The sequence below is a fragment of the Doryrhamphus excisus genome, chromosome 17 (assembly GCF_030265055.1).
Source record: "Doryrhamphus excisus isolate RoL2022-K1 chromosome 17, RoL_Dexc_1.0, whole genome shotgun sequence".
Taxonomy (NCBI): Eukaryota; Metazoa; Chordata; class Actinopteri; order Syngnathiformes; family Syngnathidae; genus Doryrhamphus; species Doryrhamphus excisus.
This window is the reverse complement of record NC_080482.1, coordinates 15,120,370-15,147,850: the sequence shown is the minus strand read 5'-3', so window position 1 is coordinate 15,147,850 and position 27,481 is coordinate 15,120,370. Positions and strand designations below refer to the sequence as shown.

The 27,481-nt window shown below is 37.4% G+C and overlaps 1 protein-coding gene and 1 long non-coding RNA gene across 3 annotated transcripts in view; one reads left to right on the top strand and one right to left on the bottom strand.

Moving 5' to 3' along the window:
- LOC131105237 (sodium- and chloride-dependent transporter XTRP3-like) overlaps window positions 1-27,481 on the bottom strand; it is a 49,914-nt gene that overhangs the window by 3,368 nt on the left and 19,065 nt on the right. Inside the window, exons 3-12 of one of the 2 annotated variants that reach the window (XM_058053143.1) lie at window positions 26,533-26,624; window positions 26,211-26,438; window positions 22,279-22,389; window positions 21,971-22,212; window positions 17,038-17,200; window positions 7,735-7,936; window positions 5,495-5,654; window positions 5,260-5,425; window positions 3,603-3,743; window positions 1,274-1,679 (exon numbers count right to left, since the gene is read on the bottom strand). In XM_058053143.1, the coding sequence (XP_057909126.1) occupies window positions 1,530-1,679; window positions 3,603-3,743; window positions 5,260-5,425; window positions 5,495-5,654; window positions 7,735-7,936; window positions 17,038-17,200; window positions 21,971-22,212; window positions 22,279-22,389; window positions 26,211-26,438; window positions 26,533-26,624 (1,655 nt within the window). In that variant the 3' untranslated portion in view covers window positions 1,274-1,529. Of the gene's footprint in view, window positions 1-1,273; window positions 1,680-3,602; window positions 3,744-5,259; window positions 5,426-5,494; window positions 5,655-7,734; window positions 7,937-17,037; window positions 17,201-21,970; window positions 22,213-22,278; window positions 22,390-26,210; window positions 26,439-26,532; window positions 26,625-27,481 lie in introns of those variants that run through there. The other variant, XM_058053144.1, reaches the window with a different exon arrangement.
- Window positions 12,566-26,709, top strand: LOC131105238 (uncharacterized). The gene is made up of 4 exons (XR_009119910.1): window positions 12,566-13,227; window positions 15,513-15,656; window positions 26,009-26,060; window positions 26,154-26,709. It is a non-coding gene; the product is annotated as an uncharacterized LOC131105238 (long non-coding RNA).

The following is a 27,481-nucleotide window of genomic DNA, read 5'->3' as shown; positions in this document are numbered from 1 at the left end:
TTGACTTTCCTTATCTGACCAACCAGTACCATAAAGTTCCACTTCAGGGTTATCAATATTAAATATTAATATTGTAAAGCAACACTTAGATATGCTAAGACAGGGTTGGGCAAACTACGGCCCGGGGGCCACATCCGGCCCGCCAAGTGTTTGAATACGGCCCGCCCGTTCTTTCCAAAGTATTTCATTTAAAGTCAACGTACAAGCTGGCATCATGGCTTAAGCCGACATTTTCATGGTTTGGCGGTTTTATCAATTTTGTTATTTGATGCGGTCTGTTGTTTACAAAGTGCTTATTATGATTATTATAATTATTATATTAATGCTAATTATTATATTAATTATATATAATATTATTGTTATATTTGCATATTTTACATAATAATAATATAATAATTATTATTTTAATTTTATCAATTTTGTTATTTGATGCGGTCTGTTGTTTACAAAGTGCTTATTATGATTATTATAATTATTATATTAATGCTAATTATTATATTAATTATATATAATATTATTGTTATATTTGCATATTTTACATAATAATATAATTATTATTTTAATTTTATCAATTTTGTTATTTGATGCGGTCTGTTGTTTACAAAGTGCTCCTGAAAAAAGGGACACAAGCACATAATAATAATAATAAGAATTATTATTATTAGCATTAATATAATAATTATAATATAATAATAATAATCATAATAGTTCTAATAATAATTATAATCTAATAATAAGAATTATTATTATTAGATTATTATAATTATTATTAGAACTATTATGATTATTATAATTATTATATTAATGCTAATTATTATATTAATTATATATAATATTATTGTTATATTTGCATACTTTACATAATAATAATATCATAATTATTATTTTAATTTTATTGTAATTATTATAATATTGTATTATTTTTAAAATATTTAAATATAAATATAAAATAATAAATAATAATAGCAGATTGCATGACAATTTTACAAATACAATAATACCAGGTGGACTGTTACGTGTAAAATATGTAGTCAGGTTGCTGTGTGATGAGTTTAGTGTTATTTGTAAGATGACAACGTGAGTCAGAGTGTTATATAATGACCTAGATAGGTAGAAAATGAATGAATGAATTAATAATAATAAGTTTAATTTATAACGCACTTTATTTTACGTGCAAAATGTGTAAAAATATACATATATAAATGGACTGTTACGTGTAAAATACTATATAGTTAGCCCCCCCCCCCGTAAATTTTGTCATATCAATGCGGCCCGCGAGTCAAAAAGTTTGCCCACCCCTGTGCTAAGAGGTTTTATATATTTAAAGACAAAACTGCATCTGTTTGGTTGGTTTTAAATATATTTATTTTTTTAAACTGCACCATAGACACTTATATTCCTACATACACGATCCGTTGGTTGGGTTCACGGGGGGGGGCTACTGGCCGCCAGCTCGGAGTTGCCGTGGGTGGCATGGAAACTGGACCAGCTGACTACGACGTGGATGCCGTGGCGACATGCTAATATCCTTACTCAGACTCCCATGCGTTATTGATGTAAGCTAACGCTGTCTTCTGTCTTCCTGTCTCTGTCTGTCGTCCGTCTAGCCATGTTGTGTTCAGTGGTCTTAATAATACATATGCAATGCAACTGGAAGAGGAGGAGTATACCAGACTCGCCTGTTATAAAGCAAAACAATCATACAGTTCAGCCTTGGCATGGACGTGGAAAAGCCTTACTATTCATATTTTTGCTGTTATTTTTCACCCAAAATTTTTCCGCTTTTCTACATAACTTTCATACATTTTGATTTGATTCCTATTTGGACTTTTTCCTCAATCTAGCTTTCCATAAATTACTACATTATTTTGTGTTATGCTGCTAAGCTACAGGTTTGCGTGTTAGAAAAAAATAAAATTTTCTTTAATATTTCAACTCTATGCAACTAAAATGATGTGCTTTTTTGTGCATAATATTACAAAATTGCAACTTCATTTTCCTCATGTTCTCTTCATATTTTGACTTTTTTCTCATAAAATTACAGCTGATTTTCCATTTCTGATTAGGGCTGGGTGAAAAAAAATCATATTCCGATATATTTAGGTTGAATATTGATATTGGATATATATCCTGATATTTTTTCCACAAAGTTAGTTTTTTTGTTAAAATACTTAACATGTAAATGTTTTTCTAATTTTATTTTAAAGCTTCAAACAAGATTATTAAAAATTTTAAATACAATTATTAAATAAACATTATTAAAAAAATATCTTATCTAATATAGCTGCTACAACAAAGTGGTGCATTATTTTCTAAATAAATATAGAAAAAGACAAATATAATATAAATTATAACAAACCTTTAGCTCTGCTCAAATCCTTGGCTCATAACAAAATAAGTGTGAGTTAAACATTTTAATATTTTTTTATTTTGTGAAAATTTTTTTTTGAATGCTCTGGATTGGAAGTAGACTTCTTCCACAGCAGATGCGGGTATTTCATAAAGGCTCATAACAAAATAAGTGTGAGTTAAACATTTTTTTAAAAAATTATTTTGTAAAAATTATTTTTTGAATGCTCTGGATTGGAAGTAGACTTCTTTCACAGCAGATGCGGGTATTTCATAAAGGCTCATAACAAAATAAGTGTGAGTTAAACATTTTTAAAAAATTTTATTTTGTAAAAATTTTTTTTTGAATGCTCTGGATTGGAAGTAGACTTCTTTCACAGCAGATGCGGGTATTTCATAAAGGCTCATAACAAAATAAGTGTGAGTTAAACATTTTTTAAAAATTCTATTTTGTAAAAATTTTTTTTTGAATGCTCTGGATTGGAAGTAGACTTCTTTCACAGCAGATGCGGGTATTTCATAAAGGCTCATAACAAAATAAGTGTGAGTTAAACATTTTTTAAACATTTTATTTTGTAAAAATTATTTTTTGAATGCTCTGGATTGGAAGTAGACTTCTTTCACAGCAGATGCGGGTATTTCATAAAGGCTCATAACAAAATAAGTGTGAGTTAAACATTTTTAAAAAATTTTATTTTGTAAAAAATATTTTTTGAATGCTCTGGATTGGAAGTAGACTTCTTTCACAGCAGATGCGGGTATTTCATAAAATAAAGTTATTTTTCCGCACAAGTCCGCAGATATCTGGCACTAAAAATAAAGGTTGTCAAAACCTCAGCTCAAATCCAGTCCATATTGATATCAATTATATGGTTGGTTTTTAAAAAATATTATATATTATATAAATTTTAAAAATATATATATTATTTTACAAATATTTTTACAAATATCCCAACTTTTTTTCTTTTAATTTGACTTTTCTTGTTAAATTAGAATGTAGCATGGACTGCACATGGTCCCTAGGCCGCACTTTGAAGACACCTAATGTAACGCATACACGTACCTCTGTTAAAACCACCCCAACATTTTTAGTCCAAACGTTGAGATTTCGCACAATCTCAGGCCGTCTTTGAATACGCCATAGTTGTGTGCTGCGATACGAAAAAGTTTGACTACCGAAACATTCCACAGTCGCATCCACGCGCATCTACGGTATCGTAATGTGGGTAGACTAAGCAGATTTGAGTCCTGACCTCGTCTCTGATGTAGCTGTGTTTTCTCCTCCTGCACCACACGTGCAGAGCTGTAAGAGGAACGCAGCTCACTGCGGATACCAGCAACACGCCGATGAAGACTTGACCAAACACGGGATAGTTGGTCAGCACCGTCTTTCCCTGAAGTAGCAAAAGAACCAAGAAATTTGAGGACGAACATGTATACAAATACCGTATTTTCCGGACTATAAGTCACACTTTTTTTCATAGGTTGGCTGTTCCTGCCACTTATACTCCAGAGCGACTTATAAATGAAAAAAATGTTTGTTACATAAACGTTGGACACCTTTTCTGTTGATGTTTATTTTTTGTGTAGCTGTTCTATTAATGGTAATGGTTTAATTTCATTTGAACATGCATCAGATTACAATTGAATGCATCCCATAATCAGTTCACAGTTCCACATGTCCAAAAGGAGTAGGAAGAAGCAAATCCTACCCCTCCATCTGGTACTTTTACAATCACTAACTTTTACATTTGTTCACTTCCTGCTTTCCTAATATAATTAATTTTTTTTTAAATAATTAATTCTTTTTTAATTTAATTTAAAAAAAAATAATTTAATTTAAAAAAATAATTAAAAAAAAATAAAAAAATTTTAATTTAAAAAAAATAATTTTAATTTAATTTCATTTCATTTTTGTCACATACCGAAGTAAGAGGTGATATGAGCATCCAATGCCATAATGTGTACCATAGTGCGTGTCAATATAGTGATATATATAGCACATCATGACTGGTTCAAGACTCTTCATCCTTGTATTTAGCAAACATCAACTGCTTGTATTGTTTCTTGAATTGGCTCATCGTTGTGCATTGTTTGATTCCCTTACTCAATCCATTCCATAGTTTGATTCCACATACTGAAAAGCATATGTTAGCATATCTTACACCTATTCAGCCTGTTTTCTATTATTTTATTGTTAGAATTTGCCTTCCAAGAGAATGTAATTGTAAATGTTTTGGTCATAAAATAAATTACCCACAAAAAATGCAACTTATACTCCAGTGCGACTTATGTATGTTTTTTTTGGCCTTGTGCGACTTATACTCCGGAGCGACTTACAGTCCAGAAAATACAATACTAAGTAAATTCAAATTAAATATAAAAAAATCAGATATTTGTTTGATTTCTGATAACTGTGCAATGAACATATACCAAGGATGAAAATATTACTCTCAAATGTACTTCTACATAAGTCAGACATCAGTTTTATACTATGTATTTTAACGTCCCTTTTGACCCAGAATTAATCCACAAACCAGTTTTGGGTCCAGACCCTCCATGAATCTTAAATATGATGGTACTCCGGTTTCCTCCCACATTCCAAAAACATGCTAGGTTAATTAGCGACTCCAAATTGTCCATAGGTATGAATGTGAGTGTGAATGGTTGTTTGTCTATATGTGCCCTGTGATTGGCTGGCGACCAGTCCAGAGTGTACCCGATGACTCTCGGACCGAAGACAGCTGGGGTAGGCTCCGGCATATCCCCGTGATCCTTGTAAGGATAAGCAGCATAGAAAATGGATGCATGGTGTTTAAGTGACTTGGGCCCACACTACTGATTCTGAAGGCCTACCAAGGCAGCCACTGCAATCCTTCACGTGAAATACCAAGTCATGAAAATGTTTACCAGCTCCTTGTCCCATGCTTGGTAAGTGGGTGTCCCTCCTCTGATGTAGTTGACAATATAGGAGATGAAGAGGGCGATGAGGATCAGGGGACTGACCACCACCCACATGATCTTGAAGAACCAGTTGGGCCGGTGGCCGAGCATGTCTTCTATGTCCTTTTCAAACCTACAGTCCACATAAGAACTTGAACATGAACATGAATGCAGAGCAGATAGAACATGCGTCATCACCCACCTTTTCATTCCGTAGATGTAGCTGACGATGATGATCTCAATCAGGACCACGAAGAGGAGTGAGAAGGAGGTGCCGTAGTCGTTGAACATGCTAAACCAGTAATTTCCCGAAGGCGTTGTGAAGCCCAGGCCGAGCAGCATCAAGACTAGACATACTATACCTGCAAGAAACACACACCGTATCAAGATGGCGTCAAATCTTCTGTATATTTAAAAAACAACAAAAAAAAACCTTAAACTGTATTATGGAAAGCAGGAAGTGAACAAATGTAACAGTTAGTGATTGTAAAAGTACCAGATGGAGGGGTAGGATTTAATAAGCTTTGCTTCTTCCTACTCCTTTTGGACATGTGGAACTGGGAACTGATTATGGGATGCACTCAATTGTAATCTGATGCATGTTCAAATGAAATAAAACCATTACCATTATTATTATTCAAATATTCCAAAAGTCTCATAATATGACTTCATTCATATAATATCTTGAATAGCAACACACATGAACACAAGGCGGGTGGCACGGCGGGCGAGTGGTTAGCGCGCAGACCACACAGCTAGGAGACCAGTGTTCAATTCCACCCTCGGCCATCTCTGTGTGGAGTTTGCATGTTCTCCCCGTGCATGCGTGGGTTTTCTCCGGGTACTCCGGTTTCCTCCCACATTCCAAAAACATGCTAGGTTAATTAGCCACTCCAAATTGTCCATAGGTATGAATGTGAGTGTGAATGGTTGTTTGTCTATATGTGCCCTGTGATTGGCTGGCGACCAGTCCAGGGTGTACCCCGCCTCTTGCCCGAAGACAGCTGGGATAGGCTCCAGCATCCCTGCGACCCACATGAGGAAAAAGTGGTAGAAAATAAATGAATTATAATTATAATCATTATTATCATTATTATGGTTATTATTATCACCATTATTATAATCATCATTAATATTACCATTTTCATCATTATAGTTGTAACAATATTTGGATTTTTTTTTAAATAATTTAATTTTACAGACTTCATTGCTTCTTGTAAACTTAATTTTTTAAGCAATGATGTCTTGCTGTCCGTTATTACTATTTCTTTGTAAAGTAATAATTAATAATAATTAATAACAATTATAATGATAATTATTACCTTTATATTTATGTTAAGTTATGTTGCGACCAGATGCCGCGATTCCGGTGATTTCTGATTGTGGGTTTGGAACAGTCCATAGGCCTGGCTATATCACTGTAGCCAGTACCCGGAGACGTTGTTCACTTATAGCCATGGAATGATGCCGTTCACTCGACTAACAATGCTGGCCTTTTTTGGACCTTTATATACGTAGGCCTCCACAACTAATCCTCAAATGATGCAGACGCCCACTGAGTATTGTGCAATGTGTATGTCAGGGGTCTCAAACTCAATTTACTTGGGGGCCACTGGAGCTCGGGTCTGGGTGAGACTGGGCCGCATCAGGTTTTCCAAAAAACAAAACACATTTATTAAAAAAAAAATGTTTTTTAAAACTTCACTTTGGTTCCAATTTTCTACAAGAAAAGCTCTGATAAAACATTCCACTGTTCTCAAATATCTTACTTTTTATTTTTCTACACAAAATAAGATGAAAAAGAAATAAACAAATCAAGAATAAAGAAAATCAATCAATCAGTAATAAATAAATAAATATAATAATAAATGGCAAATAATAAAAACTTAAGAAACCACATATAGTTGGTGGGTAGACAAATTATTTTTTTCAGATTAAAATGAACAAAGCATTATTAGAGCCCTGTAGACATGACAAAACACGACTATAGTCACATTTATACTCTTTTTATTTACAACATATTGCGCAACTGCATGGTCTTGAGACACATGCTAACTCGCAAACTAGAGAGCTAGCGACCTAAACGGTAGCCTTCAGGTTATTTCCTTTAAACTTAAATAGCCAAAAACTTACCACTTCCACACGGATAGGGAGGATAACTATTAACAGTTATTTAACCTTTAACATGAACATGAATCAAACGTAATAATTTTTTCTGGGTACATGATACCATACAGCATCCATATCAAACTTGCGCGGGCCGCACTAACATTAAACTTTCATATCAAGGCGGGGGCCTCAAACTAGTGTCCTGCGGGCCACATTTGGCCCGCGGGCCGCATGTTTGAGACCCCTGGTGTGTGTGGTCCACTTGGAAATCCAACCCTCCTACAAGAAATCTGCATACATTTCTACCTCATTTAGTATGTGTGGAAATCTTACCGTTTAACACCTCGTTGCGAACGCCAGCCAGGAACTTAAAATCTCGCAGCGGGGTGGTGATGGCGGTGATATTACCCAGCATGCTACCCATGCCCAAGAGCAGCAGCATTGCAAAATACAGCACTGACCATATCTGAGGCAGTGGCATGTTCTGAATGGCTTCGCTGTACAAAATGAAGGCAAGACCGACCCCTTCCACTGCCTGGAAGAGACCAGAGAAAAGGAAAACACTTCAATGACAACAACACAGTTCATGCCTTCATAGTCTGTCTTCATTTGTACCACTTTTACAACTTTTATTTACATGAACCTCTTAAAGCCTGGGCCACATTACTAGAAATACACACTTAAAAAAGAAATCATATTTTAGTGTGCGTTTAGTGTACATTACAGGGGTCTCCAACATAGGGCTCTAATTTCGTGGCGCACCGCAAAGTGGCACAGGGTGGCAAAGTGTGGTGCAGCCCACACAGTTGTAATTTAATCCAGCGCACCACCGCGCAGCAAATTTGGTGGTTTGCTGGACTCGACTGGACTGCGCTGAGACGGGCGTGGCGGCGCACCATGGGAGGTGTTTGTATTTTCTGCTTGGCGCAGTGACAATTTTGTGATAAAACAATGCGCTGAAGGTGTGCTGAAAGCTCGCAAGCTCTGACCTGGTCTAGTCTTGGCGCAGGCGAAGCGCAGTGGTAAATCACCGAAACCTCACAGAGTGGCATGCACAGTCCGTGGAAAAATCAATGATAACAACCACTATTTAATGTAACCGTTTGAATGCTGGTGGAAAACAAGCAAGATGCCTGGATTAGCCTGCTGCTGTGTTTAATGTAACTAGAGCAGGAACGCTGGTGGAAAACAAGCAAGATGCCTGGATTAGCCTGCTGCTGTGTTTAATGTAACTAGAGCAGGAATGCTGGTGGAAAACAACCAAGATGCCTGCATTAGCCTGCTGCTGTGCTTAATGTAACTAGAGCAGGAATGATGGTGGAAAACAAGCAAGATGCCTGGATTAGCCTGCTGCTGTGCTTAATGTAACTAGGGCAGGGATGCTGGTGGAAAACAAGCAAGATGCCTGGATTAGCCTGCTGCTGTGTTCAATGTAACTAGAGCAGGAACGCTGGTGGAAAACAAGAAAGATGCCTTGATTAGCCTGCTGCTGTGTTTAATGTAACTAGAGCAGAAATGATGGTGGAAAACAAGCAAGATGCCTGGATTAACCTGCTGCTGTGTTTAATGTAACTAGGGCAGGGATGCTGGTGGAAAACAAGCAAGATGCCTGGATTAACCTGCTGCTGTGTTTAATGTAACTAGAGCAGGAACGCTGGTGGAAAACAAGCAAGATGCCTGGATTAGCCTGCTGCTGTGTTTAATGTAACTAGAGCAGGAACGCTGGTGGAAAACAAGCAAGATGCCTGGATTAGCCTGCTGCTGTGTTTAATGTAACTAGAGCAGGAACGCTGGTGGAAAACAAGCAAGATGCCTGGATTAGCCTGCTGCTGTGTTTAATGTAACTAGAGCAGGAATGCTGGTGGAAAACAATCAAGATGCCCGGATTAGCCTGCTGCTGTGTTTAATGTAACTAGAGCAGGAATGATGGTGGAAAACAAGCAAGATGCCTGCATTAGCCTGCTGCTGTGTTTAATGTAACTAGAGCAGGAATGCTGGTGGAAAACAAGCAAGATGCCTGCATTAGCCTGCTGTTGTGTTTAATGTAACTAGAGCAGGAATGATGGTGGAAAACAAGCAAGATGCCTGGATTAGCCTGCTGCTGTGTTTAATGTAACAGTCAGGTACTGATGACGTGTCCCCCTAGGTGGTATATGTGGGGAATGACGCGCATGGTGGCCTTTAATGCACAGTCCAGTCCGGCGCATTTAAAGGCAATAAGAGGCGTTCATCTGATTGGTTGAGATTACACTCGGCTGTGTTAAACCCTTTCCTCCGTCAGTGGGAGGAATGGAGGCCTGGGTGCGCGCCGCTGCGCCTGACTGCGCTGCTCACGAAAATCGTGTGTTGGCCAGACCCCAGTCTTTGAAATTAGAGCCCTAAGTGTTAGCTTTCATACGCTGCTATGTTTGTAACATGCTCGCTGTTTTTCCACATTTGTCCATTTAAGTGCTTGTGCTGTGAATTGTCTTGTCATTTCTACAATTGGTTTGGTTGAACTAAAATCTGATGTTCTTGAGTTTAAATTCAAGGTATTGCATGTTATTGTTGCTTATGACACATTTCAATTCTCAGCATGTAGCCAATGGGCGGACGGGGGACACAAGCCATTATCTGCTCTACTGGTCTGTGTTGTAAAATGTTTTTGTTTTTTTTTCAATTATTTTGGCATGTCATGTGAGTCAAAATTGTTGAAAATGAGACTTTTCTCCTAATCAACAAATTTGTATTTGATTATTACTTTATCCCCTCCCAATCAGCAAGTATTGTGATCCCCACAGACCGGCTAATGGGTCCTGTCCCTTTAAGAAAGTGATTCTCATCTCAACTCATTATGTGCATAAAAGACACCTGTCACAGAAACAGTCTCTTCCATTCAAGCCTCTCCACCACCGTGGGCAAGACCAAAGAGCTGTCGAAGACCTGCACAAAACTGGAATGGACTACAAGACAATCAACAAGAAGCTTGTGAGAAAAAACACGATTGGTGAAATCATTGATCAATGGAAGAAATACAAGAAAACAGTCAATATGTATGTGGATACAATACAAATGTGCAGGAGGGGCAGAAAAAGTTTCATTTCCAAAGAAGGGAGACCCAAGACCCAGGAACCAGAAACCGATAGACTCGTTCCTTAGGCTTAGGAACATTCTTACACGTTCAATTACAACCTGTACAGCTTGTCAAATAAGCAAAACTCCAAATGTTACAGTGGAAGCTCAGCCAAAATTCTTCCGAATGCATTCAATCCCAGACATTTTTCCAAAGACATTCCTTTTTCCAAAAGGCCGGCCACTTTTGACCATTTTGACAGAAAAAAAAGATTTGTCAAGTTCCCTTTGGTTTTCATACAATCCCCACTTGAAGGGGATGAGCCATCTACCCAGAGGTGTAGGAAGCGTATTCACTCAATAAATAAGCGGCTTGTCCTGTTTTGCATCTTTTATTTTCAGTTGCAATTTAGGGTGCAGTTTGCCACCTGAAATTCGGTGAAAATCCTTTCAATAAAAAAAAAAAGAAAGAAAAAGGAAGTCACAAATCCCATGCCTCACAAATTACTGCAATAGAGAATAAGCAAATTAAGCTTTAATACAATACCAGGTAAGCATGAATCAGGTATGAATTCCACCACTTCCCATATATTTATTGCTGTTTTATTTATATATTACATTATATTATATATATATATATATATATATATATTTTTTTTTTATGTGTTCTTAAATTATTACTAATTATAATAAATAACACATTGTAATTTATTAATTAATTCATTCAGAATTTACTGTGATATTTATCATAGTTGTTAACCTTAAATGTATTTAACATGATTTGTATTTACCATGAATGACTTACTGACTGTTTTAACAAGACACATGATTTTTTTAACTTAATACACATGAATTAATTCTTAAATTTTAACTGCGATTGTACACAAGGAAAATTTGCACAATATTATAACTCAGCCCTGCTTTCTCTTAATTTCCCTTAGCATTAAATAAAATTAAATAAAATTCAGTTAGCTTTCAAATCACATTTCCAAACCAAAGTGAAATAAACGTACTTAATACATACGCAACAATATAAGCTAACTATTTACACCCGTCACAATTTCAACCACATTAAATCAAGTTAACCACGATACCAACAAGCGTTTAACACAACAATCGGTGCACGTGAGCATTAAACAGTGAACAAGCCACGCACTAGACGCCGTGGCTAAGCTATCGTTAGCACAGATTCTTCACATTGAAACAGTTTGGCGTCTTACCGGCTGCCTCTCTGGTGTTTGTAGATGCTCTGATTTGTATGGGCGACTTACAAACCATAGTTAAACAGTCTCTGCCTGGTGCCGCTGTTTGCTTAATTGCTTCACCTGTGCTGGTGTGCGCCACTTATTCCGGTCCGGCCGCGATTGATGTCACGAAGGTTCCTCCTCCCTTTTTTTTGACGTGTCTAAATCTCAAGTTTGACTTGACAAGATTAGACTCATCTTTCATCATAAAAAGGTCTGTTATTACCTTTATATGTTTTTTTAGTAATCAGCAGTAGAACATAGCTGAGTTTCAGCAAAATATAGTAAATACATAATAAAATATAATAAAACAAATTTGTGCAAAGATACATTTCAAGATGGTGGACGAGTGATTAGCACGGAGGCCCCAAAGTCAGGAGATCGGGATTAAGAAGCAAAACTCCAAATGTTACAGTGGGCGTGTCTTAGCTGTGGGTCTGTTTTAATGTATTAAATATATTAAGATTAATATTTATTAATATTTTTATTTAATAATATATATTAATATTTAATATATTAAAACAGACTGTTTCGCTGGAATCACAAAATCCTTAGAAATAGAGGGGAAAGGTGCTGATTCTGGAAGATCTAGAAAGCTTTCTGTGCTGTTATTGTGTGTAGCTGCTCTATAGGAGTCCACAACTCAATACAAAGGGTCCTGTAGATGCAGATTGACGCCTCTGTTTATTTGCTGCTGCAGTGTTTTTCGATCTTTTTGTCAGATGTTATGTTATTATGTTGCTCGCCGAACCACTTTGTTATACGGTCACACGCCCGAGTGCTCCCGAGGACTTCTGGACAGCTGCCAAGCTCATTTTGTCCAATTACTCACAGCAAAACAAACGCAGTTGGGACACTGATGAATTGTTATGCACGGTTCCCTCTTGCTTTTCAGTAATGTTGTAAAGGCGTCAGGCTTCAGCAACAGTTACAGTTCCCGCTTTTCCCATGGTCACAAAACAGTCCCGTGTTCCGTTGACAGATGAGCATATTGTTCTTTTCCCGACAGGAATCAGCTGATGCTTGCCTTTTTAGAAAAACTAAAATTTAGTTTTCCCTTACAGCAGAACAAACATATCCCGTGTGCCATTGCTAAAACGGTGAAGCGAGGCCTACTGCGCATATGGGTATGCCCATATAAGGAAGTTCTGGTTGCAGTGACATCAGTAGAACTCCACAAACCAAAGCTTGTGTAAGGTACACAAAAGATAAGGTAACATGTTTTTTTTTTTAACTGTTAAAAATGCATAAATATGGTTAGAGCATTTAAGAGTAGTAATAATTCATGTTATACATATAAAATTCAGTTGTAAAAGAAAAAAAGACACCCTACTATTTTTTGTATATGTTTGTTTCTAAAATAACCAAATCTCCATTGTTGGCGTTTGGGTGTAATACCGCAAGGTCCACTAGGGGGTGCTAGCAGCGATGGTGGTATAGAGTAGGTGACAAAACCACAGAGGAAGAATAAATCCTGAGGGTGAATATACGTCAAGTCATCGTGGATTGTCTTCCTTATTCTGTACCACAAGTTAGTACAAAGTAGAGATAATTTATATTTTTACGGCTGTAAAGAGTTTAGAAAGTTGCTAGAGTAAACAGCTGACTGCTAAATGTTTGTTACAAAATGTGTTGTAGAGCATTTGAACATAAGCGAAATGGCTAATGCTAGCCAGCTTTAATGTACAGTTAATAGCATGAAGCAGGCTAACTGAAAAATGTGAAATGTGTCTGGAAACAAATTGGTAATTGTTGATGTAATCATCTTATGATATCATATTATGATATTAGTGTTTTTATTTTTGAGAGGAAGAATAAATCCTGAGGGTGAATATACGTCAAGTCATCGTGGATTGTCTTCCTTATTCTGTACCACAGGATTTTCAAGGCATACAACTCCTCCAGGTGGTGGAGGGGCAACACTTGCAGAGCCATCCAAAACTTATTTCAGGACTCACTTCCAAATGCGCCGATCTCATTATATGACGCTCTGACATTGTTTAACCTTCCTCTTGTGTTAGGGTCGGCACCGACCCGTTTTACATTTTAATGCATAAAAAGAATCACATAACATTTGTTTATTGCATCAAGGCTTTTTGACTTTGTCAGGAAACTCTATTTCAACAAAATAAAACCAAAAAAATCATTTTTACTACATTTTAAAATGGTCTGGTTGAAATTATGACCACTGTATTGTTAGGGTCGGTTTGGACCCGGTTATAATAATATGACTATAAAGCAATATTTTGAGCCAAAACTGAAATCATAAGTGTCCAATTAGCCAACACAATGACAACCAGCTCCTCTTCTCATCATGTAAGCTTCAGGGGATTCTCATTTTGACCGCTTTTCCAGTATACCAGCAGAAAAACAAGGTCCAGACATGTGAGGTGAATTCACTCATTTGACTGATGGCTGATTTCACATTTACAATTTGGATCATGGAAAGAATGGCAAGAAGTACAGTGAACCAAGATCTGGACCTGTTCTGCTTTTTCATTTCACTTTATACTAAAGTTCTGTTGCTGAAAACAATCACTTTTTCTACCTTTTCTTGACATTAATATATATATGGGTCAAAATTCACCCCAACACCATAGATCAGGGGTGGGCAAACTTTTTGACTTGTGGGCCGCATTGATTTAACAACATTGACGGGGGGGCCAGACTATAATATTTTGCACGTAACGGTCAATTTTTACACGTATATTTCACACACGTTTTACATGTAAAAGTGTCATGCAATCTGCTATATGTGCACTTTGAAATTATTTATTTGATATAAAGTGTGTTAGAAATTAAATGTATAATAATAATAATGATTATTATTATTTAATAATTATTTTATTTAGTACTATTATTAATTAATATCATTAATATTAATAATTATTTTAAATTTAATATTATTATTAATTAATATTATTAATGGTAATAATTAACAATATTTTATTGATTGTATTATTAATATAATTATTATTTAATATTATTGGAAAATATATATTTTTTATATTTATTATTATTATTATGTGCTTGTGTCCCTTTTTTAGGAGCATTTTGTAAACAACAGACCACATCAAATAACGAAATTGATAAACCAGCTACTTCAACCATCAAAAGGTTGGCTCAAGCCATGATGCCAGGTTGTATGCTGAGTTTAAATGAAATACTTTGGAAAGAACAGGCGGGCCGTATTCAAGCACTTGGCGGGCCGGATGTGGCCCCCGGGCCGTAGTTTGCCCACCCCTTCCATAGATGTTTTTTTAGTGATTAATACTAAAATGAGAAAATAAATAAAAGTAATTGATTTAAGAGATATGTTCTATATCCCTCAGTAATAGCCAGGTAACAAAAGAACCTTCAATTTATGAATATGATTCTTTTGAGGTTCATCTGACCATTTTTGGAAATAGAAATGGAGGGGTATAGTGACAAAAAAAGGCCTACATGCCCACACCAAAAGTATTAAAAGCAACATTTTCATGGATGAGGAAGCCTAAGAAGGTAACCAAGACATGAGAAGCAAATTTGATGGTAACTTATTGTTTTTAGTGTATTTTATAGCTGATTTAATACATGGGTCAAAACCCACCCGTTAACATAAGAGATGATACCAGAAAGCTAACACAAGAGGAAGGTTAACACGTTAATACAACATTGAACGACATTCATATGTCAGAAAAGTGGAAAAGTTCTAATAGCTCTCTTTTAATGATCTGATGAATGGTTGCTTTAGGTGGAATCTTACTAGAAGCAATATCCTCATCTGTGAAGCCTGTTTTGTGCTAATCAATGGTGCCTGCATGTGTTTCCTTGCAGGTAACCATGGAAACAGTGGAAAAGCAAAGGTTTCATTCACCACCATCTTTTTTTTAAGCTTCCAGTCTGTTATTCTCACCCAATGAGGATGACAAGAGTCCTATCCAGCCTTTGGCCGTGTCAACACACATATTTTAGAGAGAGGTGGGTTCAGTTGATTTTCATGCCATTATTCTTATACCTGATGGAGGTGTTGTGATCTTTGCTCGTCGCAGTCGCTTCCATCTCCATCTGTCTCTGTTCTCAACTGGTTTGGCTGCGGGACCCGCTATCGTCTTTTCATGACAAGCGGCAACCCAAACTGCTAGCGCAGCGTGGTGGGGAGCGTAACTATGGTGAGGTTACCCAGCATGCCTTGTGGGTTGCACATACATGCATATAGTTTTGCATGTTTGTATGTATTCATGTGTAAGCGTGTGTATTTTGACCAGTACGACCGTCGCAATATGATAACAAACCTTCCCACCACATTACAAAAATAAATAATAATAAAGTCAAAATAATATGGGAATTAAGTCAGAATAAGAAAATTTGCAAGAACAAAGTTGGAAAATTTACAACAACAAAAAATACCAGAGTAAGACAAAAAAGTCCTAATTTAGAGTTATAATGTTATTGAAATAAAGACAAAATATTACAAAAAACAACGATAAATACTAAATATTATATTCAAAAGTCTTATTGTAATGGAAATATGTCTTCAGAATTAAAGCACAGGATTGTTTAGTTTTTTCCCCAGGCAAAGACCCGCGACCCGCCAGTTGAGAATCACCCCACTGATGTATCTCCGCTCCCGGTTTCCATCGACTGATACTGTTATTTCAGACATGGATCATGTGTTCATAAATGTATATGAAGTAATCCCTCTTATTATGCTTAGTTGGCTCCAAAGTGAATTTACGCAAACTAGGATTCCTTATTCATAAATTGAATATTTTTTGAGTTAAGAGCATAGAAAAAAATTTCAACCGTCTAAATATGCGTTCTAACATTAATAGAGCCCTCTACACACGACATAACACCCCTATATTCACTTTACACTACTATTACCCAATATAGTAGACACAGACGTGATAAGAAACAATTATACAGTATAAAACAGAGGAAAGCTGTTTTTTTACCTAAATGCACGATAATATTAGAGCCCTCGAGACATGAAATAACACCCCTATAGTCACATTTACACTCCTATTCATAAAAATTAAGATAGAAGACATAAAAAACTTGTTTACCACCCTCCAACTACAATTACTAGAGCCCTCTAGCCATGAAATAACACCCCTATAGTCACGATTGGGCTTCACCCCCTCGTGACAGCTCTCTGTGTTTTCCTCCTTTGCCTCTGTTTTCTGTATCTATGCCCTTATTTTGTCTCCACTTCCTTTGCTGTTCCCTTTCTAGTTTAGTCTAGTTTTGTCCTTTGACACTCGTCAAGAGGCATGACGGAGGCTAACACCAGGCACATGCTTTGGGCTGGGGTTAGGGATGGGGTTAGGGTTTAGTAGTATAATGAAGAAGAACATACCGTATCGAGTTCAGAGGTCAGGTCACAGGCTTCCAGTTTATTGCCAAGTTGAGCAAACTGTTCTGGGTTTGATGCATTGAGTTTGACAACCCAGTCAAGCACATTGTTCATGCTGATCGTCTCCTCTGCAAGCTCAAAGGCATTCAGCAGTAATATTCGTGTCCTGAAAAAGTAAAAAAAAAAAAGTTAAAAAAAGTATCATCCACTCTTGCATATAGACTTTCATACTTTAAAACAAAGTGCGGCCTAAGGCCAGTTTGGAGCCTTCGGCTGCTTTCTATTTCTATTGGCCTGCTGGACATTCTAAAAATTCTATTTAACAGGAAAACTAAAAAAAAAAAAATGCAAAAATGGAAAAATCTAAATTGACCAAAATAAAGTCCAAATGTTAAGACAAATAAAACGGAAAAAAAGTAATCTGATGAGAAAACATCAGAATTCTACAAAAACAATGTTGTAATATGATGACGAAATATACTTTCATTTCAATTCAATGTGAACATTTTTTTTAATTGGTAATATGAAAAACAAAAAAAATTAAACTTTGTCATGGTTGGAAAAATTTTTACAACATTATGAAAAAATATGAACGTCAAAATTAAGCTGTAATACAATAGAAACTGAAAATTCAACTGCTGTAATTTTGCTAGAAAAAAAGTAAAGTATTCTAACAAGAATGAAAATTTCAATTTCGCAAGAATAAACTAATATGAGGAAGAATAATTAGAAGCTAGTAAAATGATAACTAAAGAGGGACAAAATCCAAAGCTCCATGGCCCTGTATGAAAAAGTGTTTCCCCCCTAAGCTAATAAGTGGTTGGGCCACCCTTAGCAGCAACAACTGCAATCAAGCATTTGTGCTAACTTGCAATGAGTCTCTTACAACACTGTGGAGAAATGTTGGCCCGCTCATATTGTATGAATTGATATACAGTGGTGTGAAAAAGTGTTTGCCATCCTTAGCAGCAACAACTGCAATCAAACATTTGTGAGCAAATATATCATGAAGGGAGAAATCCAAAACTCCATGGCCCTGTATGAAAAAGTGATTCCCCGCAAAAACTAATAAGTGGTTGGGCCATCCGTAGCTGCAACAAGTGCAATCAAGCGTTTGTGCTAACTTGCAATGAGTCTCTTGCAGCGCAGGGAGGAATGTTGGCCTGCTCATATTGTATGAATTGATATACAGTGGTGTGAAAAAGTGTTTGTCATATTGTATGAATTGATATACAGTGGTGTGAAAAAGTGTTTGCCATCCTTAGCAGCAACAACTGCAATCAAACATTTGTGAGCAAATATATCATGAAGGGAGAAATCCAAAGCTCCATGGCCCTGTATGAAAAAGTGATTCCCGGCAAAAACGAATAAGTGGTTGGGCCATCCTTAGCTGCAACAACTGTAATCAAGCGTTTGTGCTAACTTGCAATGAGTCTCTTACAGCGCTGTGGAGGAATGTTGGCCCGCTCATATTGTATGAATTGATATACAGTGGTGTGAAAAAGTGTTTGCCATCCTTAGCAGCAACAACTGCAATCAAACATTTGTGAGCAAATATATCATGAAGGGAGAAATCCAAAGCTCCATGGCCCTGTATGAAAAAGTGATTCCCCGCAAAAACGAATAAGTGGTTGGGCCATCCTTAGCTGCAACAACTGCAATCAAGCGTTTGTGCTAACTTGCAATGAGTCTCTTACAGCGCTGTGGAGGAATGTTGGCCCGCTCATATTGTATGAATTGATATACAGTGGTGTGAAAAAGTGTTTGCCATCCTTAGCAGCAACAACTGCAATCAAACATTTGTGAGCAAATATATCATGAAGGGAGAAATCCAAAGCTCCATGGCCCTGTATGAAAAAGTGATTCCCCGCAAAAACGAATAAGTGGTTGGGCCATCCGTAGCTGCAACAAGTGCAATCAAGCGTTTGTGCTAACTTGCAATGAGTCTCTTACAGCGCTGTGGAGGAATGTTGGCCCGCTCATATTGTACGAATTGATATACAGTGGTGTGAAAAAGTGTTTGCCATCCTTAGCAGCAACAACTGCAATCAAACATTTGTGAGCAAATATATCATGAAGGGAGAAATCCAAAGCTCCATGTCCCTGTATGAAAAAGTGATTCCCCGCAAAAACTAATAAGTGGTTGGGCCATCCTTAGCTGCAACAACTGCAATCAAGCGTTTGTGCTAACTTGCAATGAGTCTCTTACAGCGCTGTGGAGGAATGTTGGCCCGCTCATATTGTATGAATTGATATACAGTGGTGTGAAAAAGTGTTTGCCATCCTTAGCAGCAACAACTGCAATCAAACATTTGTGAGCAAATATATCATGAAGGGAGAAATCCAAAGCTCCATGGCCCTGTATGAAAAAGTGATTCCCCGCAAAAACGAATAAGTGGTTGGGCCATCCTTAGCTGCAACAACTGCAATCAAGCGTTTGTGCTAACTTGCAATGAGTCTCTTACAGCGCTGTGGAGGAATGTTGGCCCGCTCATATTGTATGAATTGATATACAGTGGTGTGAAAAAGTGTTTGCCATCCTTAGCAGCAACAACTGCAATCAAACATTTGTGAGCAAATATATCATGAAGGGAGAAATCCAAAACTCCATGGCCCTGTATGAAAAAGTGATTCCCCGCAAAAACTAATAAGTGGTTGGGCCATCCGTAGCTGCAACAAGTGCAATCAAGCGTTTGTGCTAACTTGCAATGAGTCTCTTACAGCGCTGTGGAGGAATGTTGGCCCGCTCATATTGTACGAATTGATATACAGTGGTGTGAAAAAGTGTTTGCCATCCTTAGCAGCAACAACTGCAATCAAACATTTGTGAGCAAATATATCATGAAGGGAGAAATCCAAAGCTCCATGGCCCTGTATGAAAAAGTGATTCCCCGCAAAAACTAATAAGTGGTTGGGCCATCCTTAGCTGCAACAACTGCAATCAAGCGTTTGTGCTAACTTGCAATGAGTCTCTTACAGCGCTGTGGAGGAATGTTGGCCCGCTCATATTGTATGAATTGATATACAGTGGTGTGGAAAAGTGTTTGCCATCCTTAGCAGCAACAACTGCAATCAAACATTTGTGAGCAAATATATCATGAAGGGAGAAATCCAAAGCTCCATGGCCCTGTATGAAAAAGTGATTCCCCGCAAAAACTAATAAGTGGTTGGGCCATCCTTAGCTGCAATAACTGCAATCAAGCGTTTGTGCTTAGAACTCTGCTATGCAGCTCAATTAATCTCATTTAAGTTATGTTTTAACAGCATGGGAAGGCACAGTTTTTTCAGACAGGGCTATGTAGGTTTGGATTTTTCTCCCTTAATAATAAAAAGTTGGATTTAAAAACTGCATCTTGTGCTGAGTTGTGTTGTCATTGACTAATATTTTAATTAGTTCGATGATCTGAAACGTTTAAGTGTGACAAACGTGCAAAAAAAAAACATAAGGGGGCAACCACTATTTCACACCACAATAAGTAGAAAGTTGAAAATGAATGAAATATTTTTTCACAATCAAAAAAGTGATTGATTTTTTATTTTTCACTATGTGGCCTTGCTGGAAACCCTTGGTGTAAACCAGGGGTCTCAAACACGCAGCCCGCGGGCCAAATGTGGCCCGCAGGACACTAGTTTGAGGCCCCCGCCTTGATATGAAAGTTTAATGTTAGTGCGGCCCGCGCAAGTTTGATATGGATGCTGTATGGTATCATGTACCCAGAAAAAATTATTACGTTTGATTCATGTTCATGTTAAAGGTTAAATAACTGTTAATAGTTATCCTCCCTATCCGTGTGGAAGTGGTAAGTTTTTGGCTATTTAAGTTTAAAGGAAATAACTTGAAGGCTACCGTTTAGGTCGCTAGCTCTCTAGTTTGCGAGTTAGCATGTGTCTCAAGACCCTGCAGTTGCGCAATATGTTGTAAATAAAAAGAGTATAAATGTGACTATAGTCGTGTTTTGTCATGTCTACAGGGCTCTAATAATGCTTTGTTCATTTTAATCTGAAAAAAATAATTTGTCTACCCACCAACTATATGTGCTTTCTTAACGTTTTATTATTTGCTGTTTTATTATTATTATTATATTTATTTATTACTGATTGGTTGATTTTCTTTATTCTTGATTTGTTTATTTTTCATCTTATTTTGTGGAGAAAAATAAAAAGTAAGATATTTGAGAACAGTGGAATGTTTTATCAGAGCTTTTATTGTGGAAAATCAGAACCAAAGCACTGAAAAAGTTTGTATATTTTTCTGTTTTTAATAAATGCGTTTTGTTTGTTTTTTGGCTGGCGACCAGTCCAGGGTGTACCCCGCCTCAAGTTATTTCCTTTGAACTTAAATAGCCAAAAACTTACCACTTCCACACGGATAGGGAGGATAACTATTAACAGTTATTTAACCTTTAACATGAACATTAATCAAACGTAATAATATTTTCTGGGTACATGATAATCAAACTTGCGCGGGCCGCACTAACATTAAACTTTCATATCAAGGCGGGGGCCTCAAACTAGTGTCCTGCGGGCCACATTTGGCCCGCGGGCTGCGTGTTTGAGACCCCTGGTTTACACCAAGGGTTTCCAGCAAGGCCACATAGTGAAAAATAAAAAATCAATCACTTTCTACTTATTGTGGTGTGAAAAAGTGGTTGCCCCCTTATGTTTTTTTTTTTGCACGTTTGTCACACTTAAACGTTTCAGATCATCGAACTTCAGATCATCGGCCCAGCCTTGCCCAGACCCTAGCTCCAGTGGCCCCCAGGTAAATTGAGTTTGAGACCCCTGGTTTAAACCAACACTACTGAATATTCAGTATGTACTTTGGTATGTACTCATAACTAACTTGAAGTGAAACATTAGCCAGTGCTACTAAGTACATTGGGAGCGTGACTCCTATACAAAGAATGATCCAGAAAGAAGATACTAAATGAATTACCTCTCCAGGCAGTTCTCATAGTTCACTGTGGCTTTGAACCCATAGATGGAAAAAGTGACGACGGAAGCAAAGATGGAAGTTCCGCTGTTTATGAAAGCGACAGTGATGGCTTGTCGCTCGAAGTTGTTGTGGTACTGGTTGTAACTGGAAAACGCTATCAGCGACCCGAAGCCCAACCCCAGAGAAAAGAAGATTTGAGTGGCGGCATTCATCCACGTCAGCGGGTTGGCCAGTTCTTGCAGCTGCGATCCGGTACAAGAACGGTTAGGCATGGAGACATCTTCAACGCTGTGGTGGTTCTTCCTTACCTTGGGGGTGAACATGTATTTGATGCCATTGATGGCGCCAGGTAGAGTTAAACCCCTCACCAGGTAGATGAGGAGGACCGCATAGGGAAACGTGGCAGTGAAGTAAACCACCTGCAGACGAAACAACAAAAACAGACGCTGTAGTTTGGTGCAAGGTTCAGGACAAGGAATAAAAATCCGGGTAAAAATAAAATACATTCATTCATTTTCTACCGCTTATCCTCACGAGGGTTGCGGGGGTGCTGGAGCCTATCCCAGCTGTCTTCGTACACCCTGGACTGGTCGCCAGCCAATCACAGAGCACATATAGACAAACAACCATTCACACTCACATTCATACCTATGGACAATTTGGAGTCGCTAATTAACCTAGCATGTTTTTGGAATGTGGGAGGAAACCGGAGTACCCGGAGAAAACCCACGCATGCACGGGGAGAACATGCAAACTCCACACAGAGATGGCCGAGGGTGGAATTGAACCCAGGTCTGCGCGCTAACCGCTCGACCACCGTGCAGCCCCAAAATAAAATACAATGAAATAAAAAATATGAATTCAGTTAGCGTCCACGCCGGTTTAACGTGTTTTTTGGTTCATGTAGACCAGGGGTGCTCATTAAGTCGATCGCGATCTACCGGTCGATCGCGGAGGTGGTACTGGTCGATCGCTGGTCGATCGCGGCGTGACATTAAAAAAATATCATCCTCGCATCAATGCCGTCACTTGATTGATATACAGGGCAGCCATTCAGATGACAACTGAATGTTGCCCTTCGGGCGACCAATCAAATCAAACAACGTCTCTAAGTGCAGCAGAACTTACGATGTCAGCCTATCATCCATCCCCGTTACTTGATTGACATACAGGACAACCAGTCAGATGACAACTGAATTTTGACCTTTAGGTCACCGCTCATGCGTAAACAACGATGCAAAGTGCTAAGCTAGTCGGCGAATTGCATCAGATTTTAAGCCCTCGCTAAAGTTTATGGTCACTAAAATGAGTGAAGGAGCTGGACCAAGTAAAAAGGCAAAAACATATCACTTCCATACGGAATGGGAGGTGGACTTTTTTTTTTTTCCCACAATGTCTTTTTCGAAGTGCGTTTGCCTGGCTAACCTGGCTATCAGCAGCTACTGTCCGGACTATGCATCCCTGGCTGGTTCAATTCAGTGCAAGTCATCAAAGTAAACTCAGGTAATTACAAAAAATGTTAATAGTTAATTATGTGTGTTTTGCAATATTGGCTCATTTGGTTATGTAAGGTACATCAACATACATTGTACGTACAAATAATCCTCAATACATTTGAAAATAAATAGATGTTTTGCATTTTTGTAGTGGGTAGATCATTTTGACTTGGTCATTTTAAAAGTAGCTCGCATGCTGAAAAAGTGTGAGCACCCCTGATGTAGACAATGTAAATGTTGCCTAAATGTTGTCTCGGTTTACATACATTTTTTGGTTAGTGTACTATATGGCACACATATTGTTGTTATAACTATGCTGCTGGAGTCCAAGTTTTACCCCAAAGTTTTACCTTTTAGTATCCCATTAGCTTGCTAATATCTGTAAAACTCGTCTATGATGAATCATTATGCATTATTATAGCTGTTTGAAGATGAACTATATCCGCAAGTTGAAGTATTTGAGTTAGTATGTTCTCTGTAGGCGGCATTATGAATTATCCTTACTGACCTTTTTTGCAGTACATTTAGCGAGTGAAGATTGCTTTTATAGTTATTAGCCCATATTTCCACACAATAAGTAAGATATGGTAGAACCAGAGAGCAATAAAGAGTGTGGAGTGATTTCTGATTGAGAACAAATTTTGCTTTGTTCAATATTGAAATATTTCTGGCCACCTTATGTTGTATATTTGTAATATGAGGTTTCCAGCTCATATTTTCATCTATTGTGATCCCCAGAAATGTATTTTCGTAATTTCGTTTATTTTCGTGTCCCTTCTGCTGTTACCAAACAGCATGATTTTAGTTTTATTTAGGTTTAAGGACAATCTATTATCTAATTAAAATTTTTCCTTTATTCATCTTGGTTAAAATAATTTTCTAAAAGGCTCATTTAGTTTGTGTCTTCGGCCATCTTTGTCACAACCCATGAGCCAGGTTGTGACGAATGGGAGCTCCGGTTGTGGTCTTTGTTGACATTTGGGAAGTCTCTTAAGTAGTTTTGTATTTAGTTTCTAGCCGTGCACTGAGGGAAGCACAGACTTCCTGGTCTTCGGCCACCTCCTCCAGCTCCAGGACACCCAGGACTTCCCAGGCCAGGTGGCTCTTCTCCTGGCTGGGCATGCCCAGAATACCTCACCGGGGGGGCGTCCAGGAGGCAACCGAATTCTTAACCAATTCTAACAAATCCAACATAAAAATGTTCAAATCACTTCGAAGACTTTTCAAAATGTTCCCACATTTAGTGTTCATATTTTCTATGATTTTTTTCAATAAAAAAAAAAAACATGCAATTTAAATGAAAAGATGTATCGCTCACTTGTCTTGATCCAGAGATCGTCGGTTCAATCCCAGAGTCAAGGTCAAACTACCAAACTACTCTTGGTGTTTTTACTACTTTTAGCATATTTCCACAGCATTTCAGTCAAGCTTCAAGTGTCAGAACTCAGTGACTTAGGTTCATTGCATGAAGAAAGGAAATCAGTTTTGTGTCTGTGTTGATCTCTGAATTGTTTATGAATATAAAACTATAAAAAGGTGTCATCTAATAACATTTTTGGGACTTGTTAGCGTAAATATGTTAAGTTTGCAAAGAACTACAGAATTAGCTGCTGATCGTCATAGACTTCTGCTGCTTCTCCCGTTTCATCGAGCTAATAGGCGGCCAATGAGGATGTTTTGTGGTAAAACTGCATTAAGAACACAGTTGGACTCACACAGTGTACTTAATAACACGACAAGATATGTGGCTAACTGGAAAATGTATGCAAAATTGTGGTGTCCATTTTTTGACGTCAACCGAAAAACACGCTAAGAGGCAGAAAGAAGCGCTAAATCAGGGGTCTCAAACACGCGACCCGCGCGCCAAATGTGGCCCGCGGGACACAAGTTTGAGGCCCCCGCCTTGGTATGAAAGTTGAATGTTAGTGCGGCCCGCGCAAGTTTGATATGGATGCTGTATGGTATCATGTACCCAGAAAAAATTATTACGTTTGATTCATGTTCATGTTAAAGGTTAAATAACTGTTAATAGTTATCCTCCCTATCCGTGTGGAAGTGGTAAGTTTTTGGCTATTTAAGTTTAAAGGAAATAACTTGGAGGCTACCGTTTAGGTCGCTAGCTCTCTAGTTTGCGAGTTAGCATGTGTCTCAAGACCCTGCAGTTGCGCAATATGTTGTAAATAAAAAGAGTATAAATGTGACTATAGTCGTGTTTTGTCATGTCTACAGGGCTCTAATAATGCTTTGTTCATTTTAATCTGAAAAAAATCATTTGTCTACCCACCAACTATATGTGGTTTCTTAAGTTTTTATTATTTGCAGTTTTATTATTATTATATTTATTTATTTATTACTGATTGATTTTCTTTATTTTTGATTTGTTTATTTATTTTTCATCTTATTTTGTGTAGAAAAATAAAAATTAAGATATTTGAGAACAGTGGAATGTTTTATCAGAGCTTTTATTGTAGAAAATCGAAACCAAAGCAAAGTTTATTCATTTTTCTGTTTTTAATAAATGCGTTTTTTTTTTTTTTTTTAGAAAACCTGATGCGGCCCAGTCTCGCCCGGACCCTAGCTCCAGTGGCCCCCAGGTAAATTGAGTTTGAGACCCCTGCGCTAAATGTTAGCTTGCATTTGTTGGTGAAATCATTTCAGTCTCGCTCTCTTTGCTTTCCTGTGCGTAGCGGTTACCATAGCAACACAAATGCTAGCCCATGTACCAGGAGGGCATGTTCTCTTACCTTCCCTGATGACTTTACTCCATGTATAATGAACAGGTAAGTGATGGCCCAGGCAAGCAGAAGGCACAAAACTTGGCTTGTCTGCACACCTCCGGTGTCTTCAATAGTGGGGGAAATATTCAGTGTTTCCCTGAAAAAGAAATACTGCGTGGAAGAAGCCTTCCGGCACTCTTCTAGCGGTCCTGTCAAGTTGGCATTAGCAGGACACTGTGACCAAGGCAGGACGGACTGTGAATGCAAACCAGGGAGTTTGAACTCATGAACAAATGAGCTCTGATGTCGTCTTGAATGACATGGTGCAAGATGTTATTGAGACACTCACTTGAAATGAATTAAAGAGGTACCAGAAACTCCATGCGTTGATGATGTTGTAGTAGAGGCAAAGATACAGGGAAGCCATGACGCTAGCAAGTCCTGAAACGACAACAAACCAATACGGAAATTCACCACACAGTAAAAGATGGCTTCTTTGAGAATAATGAGAGGTACAATTGAATACAACAGACAGATATCACTCCACACTCTTTATTGCTCTCTGGTTCTACCATATCTTACTTATTGTGTGGAAATATGGGATAATAACTATAAAAGCAATCTTCACTCGCTAAATGTACTGCAAAAAAGGTCAGTAAGGATAATTCATAATGCCGCCGACAGAGAACATACTAACTCAGGGGTGGGCAAACTACGGCCCGGGGGCCACATCCGGCCCGCCAAGTGTTTCAATACGGCCCGCCTGTTTTTTCCAAATATTTCATTTAAACTCAACATACAACCTGGCATCGTGGCTTGGGACAATTTTTTGATGGTTGAGGTAGCTGCTTTATCAATTTCGTTATTTGATGTGGTCTGTTACAAAATGCTCCTGTAAAAAGGGACACAAGGACATAATAATAATAATAATAATAATAATAATAATAATAATAATAATAATAATGTTGTCAATAATGATAATAATACTACTATTATATTAATATTGTTGTTAATAATATAAATATAATAATGGTAGTAATATTACAAAATACTCCTGGAAAAAGGAGCACAAGCACAATAATAGTAATACAAATAATGATAATAATACTACTATTATATTAATATTGTTGTTAATAATATTAATATAATAATGGCAGTAATATTATTAATATAACAAAAAAATAATAATAATATAATAACATTACTATAACTAATATTAATAATAATTCTAATAAAAAAAAATAATAATAATAATGTTGTCAATAATGATAATAATACTACTATTATATTAATATTGT